General features: G+C 36.9%; 1 protein-coding gene across 5 annotated transcripts in view; it reads right to left on the bottom strand.

Moving 5' to 3' along the window:
* STX17 (syntaxin 17) overlaps positions 1-17,183 on the bottom strand; it is an 88,326-nt gene that overhangs the window by 19,998 nt on the left and 51,145 nt on the right. For all 5 annotated transcript variants that reach the window (XR_009495475.1, XM_005210210.5, XM_005210212.5 and 2 more), the window contains 3 exons: positions 10,400-10,515; positions 10,271-10,321; positions 414-500 (listed from right to left, as the gene is read on the bottom strand). Coding sequence is in view for 4 of the 5 variants with exons in the window: in XM_005210210.5 (XP_005210267.1) it covers positions 414-500; positions 10,271-10,321; positions 10,400-10,515 (254 nt within the window). In the remaining variant the exon portion in view is untranslated. The remainder of the gene's footprint in view (positions 1-413; positions 501-10,270; positions 10,322-10,399; positions 10,516-17,183) is intronic.

The raw sequence follows: 17,183 nt of genomic DNA, 5'->3' as shown, positions 1-17,183 counted from the left end.
ACACAGATTACTCCATGCTATGTACCTGGGGTTAAAAGCCACGTTCTGTGGGAAATAGATGGACCCACACCATGTGTGCTGTCACATCCCTAAACTTTGGCCCCTACTGGATTCTGGCAACCCTCTCTACTCCTCTCCTGAACCCCCGAAAACATTCTTTTGTAACACCAAGTGCCATATAGCAGGGCTTCAGTTTACTCCCTCTCTGAAAAAATTTCTCTCCCAACAGAAGGAATCTTAGAGTAGAATATTACAACAACCATTGATTTCCTGCACTACCTATGTGTCATTTCTTCCTTATTTTCTTAATTGCTGGTTCCCTCAACATTAAAGAGAACAGATCAATTGGGTTAATACTAGGGATTCCTGAGAGCCAGAGTACCATTGATTTGTCAGCAGGAGCAGAATCTTACCTTCCCCAAGTTTTTGGTTCCCTCTTCAACATTCACAGCAGCAGTGTTGACATGGTCTTCAATGCTGTCAATCTTCTCCTGCTGAGACTAGATGCAAAGGAATTATGAGTGAACGTTCCTGCTGGGGAGCAGCAGTCAGCCAATACACACTACTTTAATTCCTGTAATCAGAGCCCTGGGTACTGCAGCCTTGCAGTCTTAATAGCGGTTCATTAATAGCATCTGATAAACCATGTTGAAAGTACAAATTCACTTGTATGAAAAAAAGAGGGTGACTTAATTATTAGACAAGAAAAGGGTGGCACCTTTATAGGAAAAAGTATCTCACACTAAAATCCATTCTAACATACAAACATATTATTCTCCAAATGAATCTACTTTCCAGGAGGAAAAACATCCAAATAAGCATTTACGTGTCACGTGAGGTTTGATGGAAAAAAACCAAAATCAAACCAAAACCCTTTCTAACTTATCTTCTTTGAAGATTCAGTTTAAAACAGACAAATCTGTCTCAGGAGTTAAATGCCCTTGATCCAATAAACACAAGTTATTATGTTTTAGGAATAAAAATATAATATGGCTTGATCTGCCATAAAATTGTTCCATTTGTGATATGCACTAGGGAGCAGTGAATGAATTTATTGTACCATGTTTTACACCTGTACACTTCAATACATTTAAAAATCATGACAAGTTAAAATGTTTCAGATCAAACATATTAATAAAGCCTTCTACATAAAATGGCAACATCTGTGCTGACACAACAGAAACACGGAATCTCTGGGTGGAAGTGCAATTTTCCCCTCAGCTATGTGAAACCCCACTATACCACTTCTGATAAGTGGCCACTGAATCTCAGCTCAAACATCTCTAGTGACAAGAACTCACTACCTGACAGAGGAACATATTCCCATTTTTAGAAAACTATATTTATATGGAATTTACATATAATATACAACCAATTCTTAGGGCATATCCTTTGATTAGTTCTCACACATGTATAAACAAACCCATGTAAGCATGATCACATCAACTTTTGAGGGTTTTTTTTTTTTAATTCACAGAAAAAAGAAGAGAATCCCTCTTCGACCCCAGCTAAATGCCAAATTAGACTCCGTTCAGAGCTCAATCTGGACCCTATTTGTCCACTGTGATCTTGGCTCTTTATGCTGGGCCAAACTATACATACACAACTTTATTCTACTACAGGACACCAAGCCCCAAACAACAAAGCCTCCTCACCCCTATCTACCAACCTTCCCTTTTGCTTCTGATTTACTTATGTTTGCTTTCATTGACCTAGGCCTCCCAAATCTGACAACCATCAACTTAACACTGGCACCTCATATTGTTCTCAGCATCCCTTAAACAATTATTTAAACCATTTATGAGGATCACTGTAGTTTTCTCAAACTAGAGTAATGAATAGACTTTTCCTTTTTAAAGGAAAACAATTCTCCAAAGAATCTAAAAATATGTTTATGGATTCAACACTGACTTAGGTTTCCTTACCTGCCTGAAAAAAATAACAGAATATTAATAAGCAGTTATAAGAGCACCTAAGATTCTGAAGGGAAATGTGATTTATTAAGTTAATACTTGTCAAGCAGAATGCAATTTGGGCATCTGAATCAGAACTATGAAGAACTGTTTTCCCCTTGTTGGTAGTTGTACAGTTTTATTAATGTGCCTGGAAAGTACAGGTTTAAGAAACAAATGCGAAAATTCCAGGTATGTTCCTTTATTCTTCTCTCTGAATTCCAGCCAGCTTTCAAGGCCAGCTTTAGTCTTAGATCCCAACCAACTAAGCTATCTTGGTTCTGAGCTCCAAAGATAGATAATATATTCACCTTAATTATATGCATTCATATACACAGAAAAGCCCAGAAACAGGCACATAAACACTATGATACACAGGCAGAGTCTACTGGCCTAGAGTAGGCAATAAGCAGGGTGGGTAAGTACAGTGTTGACATTAGGGGATTCCAGTAATAGGAAAGGGACTATAGGAACTATAGTACTAAAATGTCTAAAGGTATTGGTGGTGGCAAAAGTAGAATTCTAAGCAAAGAGGGAATCAAACAGGGAGGGACAAAGGCAAGAATGCCGTGGGTCAGGGAAGGGAATGGTGTGTGCGTGTCAGTCGCTTAGTTGTGTCCTACTCTGCGACCCATGAACTATAGCCTGCCAGGTTCCTCTGTCCATGGAATTCTCCAAGCAAGAATACTGGAGTGGGTTGGCATTTCCTACTCCGAGGGCAGGGAAGGGAGTGAGAAATAAGACAATATCTCATGGAGTCCTCCCATCAATTTACAAAGCTAAGTGTTGTTAACATTCTGAAGGTCACATAAATAATAAATGGAAGAATCTGATCTAATCAATTACAACCCAGTTTTTATGCATTGGGAGTAAAACTTAAGCATAAAAGCCATACAGGATATGGCAAAAGGTAGAGACAAAATTGGATGAGCAGCAATAGTGACAAGCTATTGAGCAAATGGCCCAGAGTTTTCCTAATTCCTCTTGACTAGAAACAGGGCTGGTTCTACAGTTACAAGAACAGAAGAGGGCACTTGAGCAATAAGGCTGAAGAAAAAAATCAGGGTGTCTAGTAGATAATAATTAACATTTACTGAAATATACATGGATCTCTTAATGGCTTTGCAAGTACTTACTTATTATGGTGAAAGTATATATAAAATTTACATTTTTTAAGTGTATAATTCAATGGCATTAAGCACATTCACAATTTTGTGTAACTATCGTGACTGTTCTATAGGTTCTTTTTAATACTATTCTCTATTCTTCATTGTACTGAGTTTAGCACAATACTATGCACACAAAAAGCATTCCATAAATACATGGTTAATTAGCCTAAATACTATCATGTCCATGTGATGATAATGAAAGGATGTGGTCACTTTAGTTATGTTTCCAAATCATATCGTGTCTAAATGGAGTTTCTGTTGAGTCCTTGACCATGTGGTCATGAGAACTCAGTCACCCTGGGAACAGTAATCAGGGGTTCTCCTTTGAGCTTTTGCCTAATAGCATTCTGTCTCATGTCCTTACACAGACTATTATAAATAGGACATCTGTATAGAGCCATGGCTATACCCAAAGCTTTCTTATACAAATCTTTCTTAGATTAGGGGCTAGGAGCTGCTTATATAACCTAATAGGAAATATAACTTGTACATGTTTAGTTTTCTTTTTATATCAACTTTGAGGTATAATTTACATACATTGTAACTCATCCATTTTATTGTGTAAATATTGATGATTTTCAGCAAATGCAAATATTTGTGTAACCCTACATGTACAGATTTTACAAACTGCATTAGATCAGATTATGAGTTATAAAAATTGAATAAATCATGATTATAAAAACAAATATTTTTGGAATTTTTATTATATACTTCTCTTTCATACACAACTATATTAACAGATTCTACAGATACCTAACTCAGAAATTTCAAGCATTTAGCTGCTTCTGATTCAGAAGCATAAAAAAGTAAAATGCTTCAAACAATTTACTGTACTCAATTTTAGGTGTTACATTTCGAGAAATAAATCCACAAACTAAATAACTAGTACTGAAAAGCTGAGAAATTAGATTCTAGAAGAAACATTAGAGAATCAAAGGTTCTTAAGAGAAGAAAATATGCTGAGGTGTGGTTGGGTGAGGAAGGATAATGTTGATCTCAAAAAGCTGAATAATTTTTTTTTCCTTTCCATTATGTTTTAGTACAAGAATATTGAATATATTTCCCTGTGTGATTGGGTAGGACTTTATTTATGCTGTACATAGTATTAACTATTTGCATCTGCTAATCACAAATTCCCAGTTGATCTCTCCCTCACCCCCTACCCCTGTGGCAACCACAAGTCTATTCTCTATGTCTGTGACTCTGCTTCTATTCAGTAAATAAGTTCATTTGTGTTATATTTTAGGTTCCAAGTATAAGTGATATCATATGGTATTTGTCTTTCTCTTTCTGACTTCAGTTAGTATAATCTCTAGGTTCATATATGTAGCTGCAAACGGCATTATTTCCTTCTTCTTTATAGCTGAGTAGTATATAGAAAACCCTAATAACTCCACGTAAAAACTACTAGAATTGACAAATGAATTCATGAAGGTATCAGGATATAAGATTAAAATTTAAAAATTCCTTTTAATCACATAAAAAAATATTTAGGCATAATAAACTTGACCAAGAAGGTGAAAGACTTACATGCTGAGAACTATAAAACATTGATAAAGGAAAGATGATTCAAAGAAACAGAAAGATATCACACGCTCTTGGATTGAAGGAATTAATACTGTTAAAATGGTCATTCTACCCAAAGCAATCTACAGATTTAATGCTATCAAGCTACCCACAACATTTTTCTCAGAACTACAACAAATAATCCTAAAATTTATATGGAACCATAAAAGACCCAGAATTGCCAAAACAATCCTGAAGAAAAAGAACAAAGCAAGAGGGCTTCTCTGGTGGTTCAGTGGTTAAGAATCTGGCTTGCAGTGCAGGGGACACAGTTCAACCCCTGTTCTGAGAAGACCCCAAATGCAGTGGGGCAACTAAGCCTGGCACCACAACTACTGAAGCCTGAGCACCCTAGAGCCTATGCTCCTCAACAAGAGAAGCCAGCACAATGAGAAACCCACACACCACAGCTAAAGAGTAGCCCCTGCTGGCTGCAACTAGAGAAAGACTGTTTGCTACAAAGAAGACTCAGTTCAGTTCAGTCGCTCAGTCGTGTCTGACTCTTTGTGACCCCATGAATTGCAGCACGCCAGGCCTCTGTGTCCATCACCAACTCCCGGAGTTCACTCAAACTCATGTCCATCGAGTTGGTGATGCCATCCAGCCATCTCATCCTCTCTTGTCCCCTTCTCCTCCTGCCCTCAATCCCTCCCAGCATCAGAATCTTTTCCAATGAGTCAACTCTTCACATGAGGTAGCCAAAGTATTGGAGTTTCAGCTTTAGCATCAGTCTTTCCAATGAACACCCAGGACTGATTTCCTTTAGAATGGACTGGTTGGACCTCCTTGCAGTCCAAGGGACTCTCAAGAGTCTTCTCCAACACCACAGTTCAAAAGCATCAATTCTTCGGCACTCAGCTTTCTTCACAGTCCAACTCTCACATCCATACATGACTACTGGAAAAACCATAGCCTTAACTAGACGGACCTTTGTTGGCAAAGTAATGTCTCTGCTTTTTAATATGCTATCTAGGTTGGTTACGGAGAAGGCAATGGCAACCCACTCCAGTACTATTGCCTGGAAAATCCCATGGGCAGAAGAGCCTGGTAGGCTGCAGTCCATGGGGTCGCAAAGAGTCAGACACGACTGAGCGACTTCACTTTCACTTTTCACTTTCATGCATTGGAGAAGGAAATGGCAACCCACTCCAGTGTTCTTGCCTAGAGAATCCCAGGGATGGGGAGCCTGGTGGGCTGCCATCTATGGGGTAGCACAGAGTCAGACACGACTGAAGAGACTTAGCAGTAGCAGCAGCAGGTTGGTCTTAACTTTCCTTCCAAGGAGTAAGCTTCTTTTAATTTCATGGCTGCGGTCACCATCTGCAGTGATTTTGGAGCCCCAGAAAATAAAGTCTGACACTGTTTCCTCATCTATTTCCCATGAACTGGTGGGACCAGATGCCATAATCTTCGTTGTTTGAATGTTGAGCTTTAAGCCAACTTTTTCACTCTCCTCTTTCACTTTCATCAAGAGGCTCTTTAGTTCTTCTTTGCTTTCTGCCATAAGGATGGTGTCATCTGCATATCTGAGGTTATTGATACTTCTCCTGGCAATCTTGATTCCAGCTTGTGTTTCCTGCAGCCCAGCATTTCTCATGATGTACTCTGCATATAAGTTAAATAAGCAGGGTGACAATATACAGCCTTGACGTACTCCTTTTCCTATTTGGAACCAGTCTGTTGTTCCATGTCCAGTTCGAACTGTTGCTTTCTGACATGCATACAGGTTTCTCAAGAGGCAGGTCAGATGGTCTGGTATTCCCATCTCTTGAAGAATTTTCCACAGTTTATTGTGATCCACACAGTCAAAGGCTTTGGCACAGTCAATAAAGCAGAAGTAGATGTTTTTCTGGAACTCTCTTGCTTTTTCCATGATCCAGCGGATGTCGGCAATTTGATCTCTGGTTCCTCTGCCTTTTCTAAAACCAGCTTGAACATCTGGAAGTTCATGGTTCACGTATTGCTGAAGCCTGGCTTGGAGAATTTTGAGCATTATTTTACTAGCGTGTGAGATGAGTGCAATTGTGTGGTAGTTTGAGCATTCTTTGGCATTGCCTTTCTTTGGGATTGGAATGAAAACTGACCTTTTCCAATCCTGTGGCCACTGCTGAGTTTTCCATATTTGCTGGCATATTGAGTGCAGCACTTTCACAGCATCATCTTTCAAGATCTGAAATAGCTCAACTGAAATTCCATCACCTCCACTAGCTTTGTTCGTAGTGATGCTTTCTAAGGCCCACTTGACTTCACATTCCAGGATGTCTGGCTCTAGGTGAGTGATCACACCATCATGATTATCTTGGTCATGAAGATCTTTTTTGTAGAGTTCTTCTGTGTATTCTTGCCACCTCTTGTTAATATCTTATGCTTCTGTTAGGTCCATACCATTTCTGTCCTTTATCGAGCCCATTTTGGCATGAAATGTTCCCTTGGTATCTCTAAGTTTCTTGAAGAGATCTCTAGTCTTTCCCACTCTGTTGTTTTCCTCTATTTCTCTGCATTGATCACTGAGGAAAGCTTTCTTATTTCTCCTTGCTATTCTTTGGAACTCTGCATTCAGATGCTTATATCTTTCCTTTTCTCCTTTGCTTTTCACTTCTCTTCTTTTCACATCTATTTGTAAGGCCTCCCCAGACAGCCATTTTGCTTTTTTGCATTTCTTTTCCATGCAGATGGTCTTGATCCCTGTCTCCTGTAAAATAGCACGGCCAAAAAAAAGGAACAAAGTAGGAGGCACAACTCTCCCAGACTTCAGATAATACTACAAAGCTACAGTAACAAAAACAGCACAGTACTGGCACAAAAACAGACACATGGATCAATGGCACAGATTAGAGAGCCCAGAAATAAACTCACACAAAGGAGGCAATACACAATGGGAAAAAGACAGTCTCCTCAGCAAGTGGTGTTGGAGAGCCACATGTAAATCAATGAAGTTAGAACATACTCTCTCACCACGCACAAACATAAACTCAAAATGGCATAAAGACTTAAATGTAAGACAGATACCATAAAGTGAACATAGCCAAAACATTCTCTGACATAAATTACAGCAATGTTTCCTTAAGTCAGGCTCCCAAGGTAATAGAAATAAAAACAAAAATAAACAAATGTGGTCTAGTCAAACCTATATGTTTTTACACAGCAAAGAAAATCACTTTTAAGAAAATAGACAATCTACAGACTGGGAGAAAATATTTGCAAATGATGTGACCAACAAGAGATTAATTTCCAATATATACAAACAGTGCATACAACTCAATAACAAAAAGGACAATCCAATGTAAAAATGGGCAGAAGATTGAAATAAACATACAGATAGCCAATAGGCATGTGAAAAGATGCTCAATATCTCTAATTATTAGAGAAATGCAAATCAAAACTATAATGGGGTATCACCTCACACCAGTCAGAATGGGCATCATTAAAAGGTCTACAAATAACAAATGCTAGAGGGGGTGTGGAGAAAAGGGAATCCTGCTACACTGCTGATGAGAATGTAAATTAGTACAGTCACTCTGGAAAACAGTATGGAAGTTCCTCAAAACATTAAAAATAGAGTTCCCATATGATCCAAAAATACCACTCATGGGCATATATCTGGAGAAAACTATAATTTGAAAAGACACATTCACCCCAATGTTCACAGCAGCACTCTACAATAGCCAAGACATGGGAGCACCCTAAATGTCCATCAACACAGAATTATATTATTTACACACACTGACAATTTTACCTCTTCTCTTCCAATTTGGATACCTTTCTTTTTCTTGTCTGATTCCCATGGTTGGGACTTCCAATTCTATGGTGAATAGAAGTGATAAGAGTGGGCCTCCCTGTCTTGCTCCAGATTTTAGTGGGAAGGCTTTCAGCTTATCACTGTTGAGTATTATGTTGGTTGTGGTGAAAAACTTTTATAAGGAAAAAAGACTTTTCAGGACAGGGTTTCAGATGGCAAAAGTACCAGAGGGAAGTTATTAAGGGCAAAGTTTACTTTACATAAGAAAAAAACATCTACGAGTTAGCGCCTCCAAATGGAATGAGTGTATCTCTGCACTGTGATTGTTCAAAAGGAGGCAAAAGATCATCTATTTCAGAAGCTGGAGCAAGAGTAGAATCATTAGATTAACAGGCCTCATAAATCCTTTCCAATTCCAAACCTGAGATTGTGTGACCTAGGAACTTCCTATAATTTATAGCCAGATGTCAGGGAAACCATAATTCAAAGATGTACAACCCCTAACTCATAGTTTGTCAAGAACAATGAACAAAACCCAGACAGAAGCATATGTAGAAACACATGCACCTGTATACACACACACACCCCCCCCACTTCCCGTAATTCCTGGGAAGGAAAATAAGAGTAACTTACAAAAATAATGACAGAAAATCTGTTCTATCTTTCCCACCAAATCTTTGTTAACAGTATCACTGGCCACCCAATTATGTAGAATAAAGCCTTAATTTATTTTGACTCTTCCACCTTTCTCCAATTTCTTATAAATTGACCCCAGAAATGCCTTGAGGCTGCCTTTTACCTTTGTATTAATATTTGTATTGCCATGCACTCAGTGAAACTCTTGCAATTGATTCCAAAGGTCCTTCCACCTATACTCTCCTCCCGCCCAGGGCAATTATTCACATGGCTAATAGTGATCTTTCTGAAGTACAGACTATCACATCACTCTATCTACTCAAAAATCTACTGGCTCTTTAATATCTACAAAGTAAAGTTCAAATTCTTTGGTATGGCTTTCAATGGCATCTCAATCTCCTTGCTTAGTTTACCCATGGTACCTTATGCATTAGTCACATTGTTAACACTTGTTATTCCTGAAAGGACAGTTGTGCTCCAACCCTTTGCGGCCCCATGGACTGCAGCCTGCCAGGCTCCTCTGTCCATGGGGATTCTCCAGGCAAGAATACTGGAGTGGGATGCCATGCCCTCCCTCCAGGGGATCTTCTCAACCCAGGGATCAAACCCAGGTCTCCCACATTGCAGGCGGATTCTTTACCAACTGAGCCACCCAGGAAGCCCATACACTTTTGTACTCTATGTTTTTGTTTAGATATTTTCAACTGCACCCCTCATTCCCACCTGTGGAAATTTTACTCAATTTCCAAGGCTCAAGGCAAATGCTACCTATCTTATGACACTATTCTTAATGTGCCATGACACCTGCAACTTTCCCTTGGAATTAAACACTTCTCCTTGGAGCCAATAATACTTTTCATAGCTTATTTTTACATTTAACAACAATTCTTGAAATTTCCGTTTTGGTGTGGTCCAAGTTTATGGCCACCCACTGTAAATCCCTGAAGGCAGAGAGCAGGATTCATTTATTTCTATATACAATCTTGTCAGAACCCTAATACCCAGTATATTCTATATAAAAAAATGCTTAATAAATTTTTTTTAATTGAAGTGGGACTTGAGGACACTTAAGACTTCGGTCCATGGCTCAATACCAGTCTTAGAAATTGTAAATTCTATTAAAATTCTAGTCAGAAGTCTAGTAATTGATAAAAGCCTCTTATTCTATTAATCCAACATCTCTGAGTCAAAAAGAGTTATATACTTACATTCACTAGGAGAGAGAAATCAGTGACCAGTTGGCTAAGTTCAATTAAGTCCTTAAAAAGAGAGAGAAAGAGGAAATTACTTACTTTCACGCCTCACAGCTGCCAAAAGGAAAATCATTTCTAACATACCGCTTCTAAGGTCTCCCATGATTCTGCAGCATTTTGATCTCGAGGAATTTCAGGCAATGCATAAATCTGAGTCATACTCTGAGGATCAGCTTCATCTTCAGTACTGTGAAATGTTCCTGGATGAACATAGCCTCATGTTTAGAGTATATCTGCTTTGTTAGAAAGATGGTAGCATGAATCAATTCCATGAAACAATTACCATGTGAAATGCTTACTAATTAAGTTCAGGCTAAAAGTAAATTCATTATCCATGGGGAGGTTAGTTAACAAACACTATTTCTTTAATTATTCTACAAAATCATCTAAGAAAATTACTACAAAATTACTACTTACCCAATCTGAACAACTAGGGCTAGATGCTAAAGTAGCATAAAGTAGAACTATTCTATTTGGCCAATGTTCTATGAAGAGATAACCTAGTCGAAATAACACTTTTCATTGCTAAATCAGTAACATTTTCTTTGGCTATTTTAGTAATAAACATCAGATTAACAAGATTTTAAAAGTAAGGAAATGATGCATTTTTAGCAATGAAAAATCAGTCATTTTTGGTAATAGTAACTTTGTTATTAAACACCTCTTACCATATGTATCCTTTTGCACATACTGTCATCCTTCTCCTCAGAGTAATTTTTCTGGCCTGTGCCTTCATTCTTCTATGTCTTTTCTGAATTTTAAAAAGTCATCAACCCTTTAAGCCTTTAGTCATTAACACTGCTATAAAGATGAATTTATACTCCAAACTCTACCTTCAAGTCTTTCTTATTACCTCTTCCTTGGTTTTACCAATGTCATTAAATTGATATTTATAAAATGCCTACTATATACCAATCAATGTGCTAAGGTCAATCAGTTCCAAGAAGTCATAGTGGTTAGGAGTATCGGCCTAGTTGGAAAGACCTGGGTTAGAATCCTAGTTTGCCTGTTTACTAGCTCTTTGATTTCTTTGGCTTATTTCCCTCATTTGTAAAATAAGGTGATGTTTATTTTAAATGGTGCCTAGCTTATCTATTAAGAATACTGTCACTGCTGTTACTGTTAATGGAGTTTACTATATAATGCATGATACAGACATGTTTACAGGCCAAGTTCAGTACAGTCTGAAAAGAACTATGATGTGGGTAAGTATGGTATGCTATGTGAGCACAGAATAAAGGTATCTAACTGAGACTTGTAGAGAAAGAGTGATTTGACAAGGTTGTGAAGCTAAAGCCTGAGGATGAACAGAAATTATAGTGCTGAACCGGGGCAAGCGTGAAGGGGAAGGAGAGCATATTAAGGTCAGAAAGACTAACGTGCTTAAGTTTAAGAACTGAAACCAGTCAGTATAGCTGAAGCACAGACTATGACAAGAGAAAGCAACGGTTGAGGCTGGAAATCTAAGGTGACATCATTTATGGCACTGTAAATTACATTAAAGAGTTTTGTCTTTCTCTTAAGATCAACATGGAACTTTTAAAAGGATTTGAAGACTACTGGGAAATTGAGGGTGCCATAATCAGATTTCAGATTTAGACAGGTAATCACAGCTGTAGTGTGAAGAACAGATTAAGGATGGAGTTGAAAGGCAAAAAATTAGAGAGTGAAAACCAGTTGGGAGGCTTTTCAATGTGTCTGGTGCTAAATGATGATGGTGTGCTCTAGTGTGATGGTGTGAACAGTGGCAGTGGAAATGGAGAGATGAGATCTGAAGGTCTACTTTCCTTTGTCTTCCTTACTGAAAGCTCAAAACATCAAGTACTTTAATATTTCTGAGCATCCATTACATTTTGGGTTGAGCATCAGAGATAAAAAAGTGAACAGTACAAAGTAGCTGTTCTCAAAGAACTTACATTCTAGAAAAGTAAACATACAAACAGACAATCCTAAAACAATAAGAGACTGCACTGATACCTAGATAAATAGATACAGATACCTACAGTGTTTATGGGAGTTTCAAGCTGGGCATGGTGTCTGACCAAGTTTGGTGTGGTGTGCAGTTTATGGAACAACTTACTAAAAAAGGTTAATTTTTTCTTACTAGGCTAAGAAGACAGGAATATAAATTCTAAATAGAGAGACCAACATGAAAAAGGTCCTCAAAAAATACCCAATATAGCTTAACATAAAATCAGCAGTCTGGTCTTGCCAAAGCATAAAGTTGAAAACGTACAGCTCTAAGTATAAGACATTATAGATGGTTAGGAGGAACCTTGCAGCCCAGTTAAAGACTTTGGACTTTATTTGGAAGACCGTGGAAATCTACTAAAGGTTATAAGCAGGAAAGTAACATAGTGATGTGACCTGATGTATTCCTAAAAGTAAGTCATTATGACTCTTAAGTTCATCTTTTCTACCAATTTCTCTTTTCATCTAAGCCTATGTGGTTGTGTTAGTCACTCAGTCGTGTTCAACTTTTTGCGACCCCATGGGCTGTAGTCCGCCAGGCTCCTTTGCCCATGGGATTCTCCAGGTAAGAATACTGAAGTGGGTGCCACTCCCTTCTCCAGGGGGTCTTACTGACCCAGGAATTGGACCCAGGTCTCTTGGATTGCTGATGGACTCTTTACCATCTGAGCTATCAGGGAAGCCCCTCTGAATGGTATTTTATAAAACTGCATTACTATTTTACTTTCAAAGTTTGTGAATGTTTTACCTTTTAAGAAATAAAACCTATTTGAATTGTTTAGGAAGGGCAGTCAGTTGATTAAAAGTTAAAAATTTGTAGGTTTATCAGAATTGACAGTGTTCTTTTAATTTTGAATCTTAACTGAAATGAATATATTTCCCTACCTTAAAGGTAGAGCAAAACTACACATACAAAGTTTTACATTACAACATATGGCAAATATCCAACATATTAAAAGCTCTGATTTTTACAAACGTTTAGGAGAGTTATTTACTCCATGTCCTAAGTTATCACATAAAAAAACTTTTTACTTCAAAGTAATTAATTACTCTAAGATCTTTCTCCTACTTAATATTCCATTTGTAATAAGAACTCCAACTTCCTTAATAGAATGATAAATAATGATACCTCTTTTCATTAACAGATCAAATGTAAAGCAAAACTTTGTAAATATCACTCAAAATTGACTTTTTAAAGCCATAATTATTGTACTATTAGAGAAGCTTCCAATGCAGTATGCCAGGATGTATAACAAAATGAGGAGGGATTATCATACAAAAATTCTTGATCTAAAAATGAAGGGATGGGAAATGTTTGACATTTTAAGCAAACATAAAAGATTTCCCTCAATGAAAAAAATAATTAAATGTTTAAGTCATTTACGTTTCACTTGAAACCAAACTGCGTATGCATCTTAGTTCAAATGGAGTCTTAGAACAAAGAAATCTGTTCTCTTCCATGGAAAATCCTGCTGTAAACTTACAACTCAGAACATTGCTAATCAATTCAAGGCATGACTAACAAGAAAGGAACCTCTTAATTTCTACAACTTCCGTAATTCATTTATTCCAGCTTGTATTAAAAATCACTATCTCAGTGTTCATCCATTGACTTTGAACTTTTACAAACTACTGTAGACATAATGAGGCAAAACACAGAGAGATTATAGCTGCAGGAAAGACAGCCAAAGAATTCTTACCCTGTCCACTGAAGTCAAAACTGCTATTGTTGTATAATAATCTCAGTTTCACTCACTTGCAAACAACTGCAAGTGTAAAGTCTATGTGGAATATGGAATCACTTAGCAGTGTTATTCAGATTCTATTTTTTTAAAACATTATTGACTATAAACTCAAACATTAAGATATTTTTAGTTGATGTGAAAAGTAAGATTAGCAACATAGACATAAGACTTTTTCCTTCTATGTGTCCAAACTATTCTCACTATACCCTCCCCCATCTTTCTCCACATATCAGGAAGGGCAATGATTCCAGTAAGAATTACAACACAATATTTAAGGAACTTCCACTACATTTTACATTAGGAAAAGTTCCATTTTAAATCTAAGTTAATTCAAAAGCATTTCCTGAATTCTTTCATGTTCCTACAGCTTTATCATACTGAAATTACTTTACTGATCATCTATATAAACCTACCTATCAAGATAAAGTGACTTTGGAGACATGGCTTAACTTAGCTCCAAAGGAGCATTTTTAAGAAAATTAAAGTCATTTCAAAAGACACCTTCTAAGTAATATATAAAAACATCTACATGATTCACAATGTGTTCAATAACAGTATACATATACCTGTGATAAAATCTAGTATTTCATCAAATTCAACATGCTGGTCTGAAGTTCCCAGCAGTTTTAATGTTGGACTCTTCTTTTGTGAATAGTTGTTTAAAATGTTGTAAGATTCTGTTCCTATTGCACTGGTGAAGTGTGTGAGCTGGATGGGAAGTAAGAAAGACAAAGACAGAGAGAAGCACTGATTTGCTCTATATGACTTGATACACCTTGCTAAATACAAATCAAATTTGGAGGCTCATCACTTCTCTTGGTGGGAAGCAATATGCTAAAAATGAAACTAGATACACAACTGAGACAGAAGGGAGTTTCTCAGATCAAGCAAGATTGGCAGAGAAGATGTGCTTTAGAAACTCTCAGAATCTGGACAAAAGATAGAGCAAAATCATCACAGCTTCCCCCTAAACGTAATAGGCTTCTTTCATTCTCCAGAGAACATAAAACATTCTATTCTACTTATTTCTATCTGTAAATGAAAAACTATTTTTGTATTTTGATCTCAGTCATGGAAATGTGGCATTGCTCCTGAATTTCTGCTCTCATGTTTCCAACCAATTTATTTATAATCAGATTGAATTTTTAAAGGAAAAAGCATTTTAAGGCACTTAAATTTCTGTGCAAATCACTTTTCTTTTTTTTTCTGTATAAGCTGTCACTACTGTTATGAATACCAGAAGCAAAAATAGGAAAACAGGGGAAAAAAAAAAAAAAACCCAGAGAGCACAGGATAAAAACATGTAGGATGACAGAAGAGAGTCTATAGCTAGAAGACCACACATAGAGCAAACCCAGTTCTTTCCCCACTATTAACGTCTTATGTAAATCAGTTATTTCCTTTTCATTATTCTCCTTTCCCACCCTCTCAATTACTTGTTAATATTTATGGATTTAACACAACCTAGTAGAAACTTCATGTTTGGTGAAATACTCAGGCACTGAGTGAGACAGTTAATTTTAACTGCTTAATGTTGGCAATGGATACAAAGTCAAAGCACAATCTGACCAGAAGACTGTTCAGAATTTGAAACTATATACAGTGTTTTAGATTATGAGTTTTTTTAGATGTTTTAGATTATGAGATTCAGGTATCTGATCTCATAAATGGAGTGACTGTTTCAATCAAATCTGCACTAGACGCAGAGATTTAATTTCATAGTTTCTCTCAGTGGCAAGTGATTAGTTCTTTAGCTAATCTGGTGCTCCATGAAATGAGAAGTTTGAGAATCAACAGAGTTGGAAAACAAATTTCACCTGCTATTTCTTCTCCCTCACCCTCTAGCTCTGCCCCAATCTTCTTCACTTTCTCCATATACATGCTTCCTCAAATTTTCCCATCACTTTTTTTTTTTTTTAAATACCAGTCAGCTACCTACAGAGAAAGTTAATTGCCAGCAAACCGGGTAAGCTGCCTTTTTCTAATAATCACCCAATTCCTCTGATGACACGTTAAACCAAATTTGTTGAGCCCAAGCAATTCTACTAGTAAAAACACAAACAATGCAATAATAAAATGCAAATTCAGGCTAAAATACTTAAATAGAACTCAAAATTTTTGTTTGTGAGGGAATTGCTGGTGATGGGCAATTCAAAACTAAATAGCAGAAGAGACTGATATCAGTGATTCTTTCCAGAAAATCCACCATCTTCACTGTTATTACTACCATCAGAACTGTCAGAGGGTCTGGTAAATAAGATGACTCCTTAATCTCATGGAATTTACAAGGCCCAGTTTCTCTATACGTAAACAGAAAGCATAGCTTTATAATTCATAGTTAGAACAGCATTTAGCCACATCATTATGGAGGTGATAATTCTATATGAACACAATGATATAAACAGTAAAAAGAATTCTGCCTAAATACTCTTCAACCAAGGTTGAGTGCTAAGATTTCTTTCTACCCAAAACAATACTTTGGGTAGTGTTGTTAGACAGTGGTTATCTACACAGTGAAGTTACTAGAGCACACCTGAAATTACAAAACTGTCTCTAAAAACATTTTTATTCATTCATACTTATAACACATTTATTAACAGTCCACTATGTGCTAAGTTCTATATACTATATGCTTAGGTACTGAGGAGACCATAAAAGTAAGATTATCCAGAAACTCTGAATAATGGCCTAAATGTTTCTTATATTAAAAAAAAAAAAAAAAAAGTCGTGTAAAATTGGATTCATTAGCACTGAAAATATAGTATTAAAACAATCAGGTTTTTCACTGGTGAAAGAAATCAAAGAGGACACTAATAGATGGAGAAATATACCATGTTCATGGATTGGAAGAATCAATATAGTGAAAATGAGTATACTACCCAAAGCAATTTATAGATTCAATGCAATCCCTATCAAGCTACCAACAGTATTCTTCACAGAGCTAGAACAAATAATTTCACAATTTGTATGGAAATACTAAAAACCTCGAATAGCCAAAGCGATCTTGAGAAAGAAGAATGGAACTGGAGGAATCAACCTACCTGACTTCAGGCTCTACTACAAAGCCACAGTTATCAAGACAGTATGGTACTGGCACAAAGACAGAAATATAGATCAGTGGAACAAAATAGAAAGCCCAGAGATAAATCCAC

The sequence above is a fragment of the Bos taurus genome, chromosome 8, assembly GCF_002263795.3.
Source record: "Bos taurus isolate L1 Dominette 01449 registration number 42190680 breed Hereford chromosome 8, ARS-UCD2.0, whole genome shotgun sequence".
Lineage (NCBI taxonomy): Eukaryota > Metazoa > Chordata > Mammalia > Artiodactyla > Bovidae > Bos > Bos taurus.
Note: the sequence above shows the minus strand (reverse complement) of the source record. Positions and strands in the feature narration are given on the sequence as shown.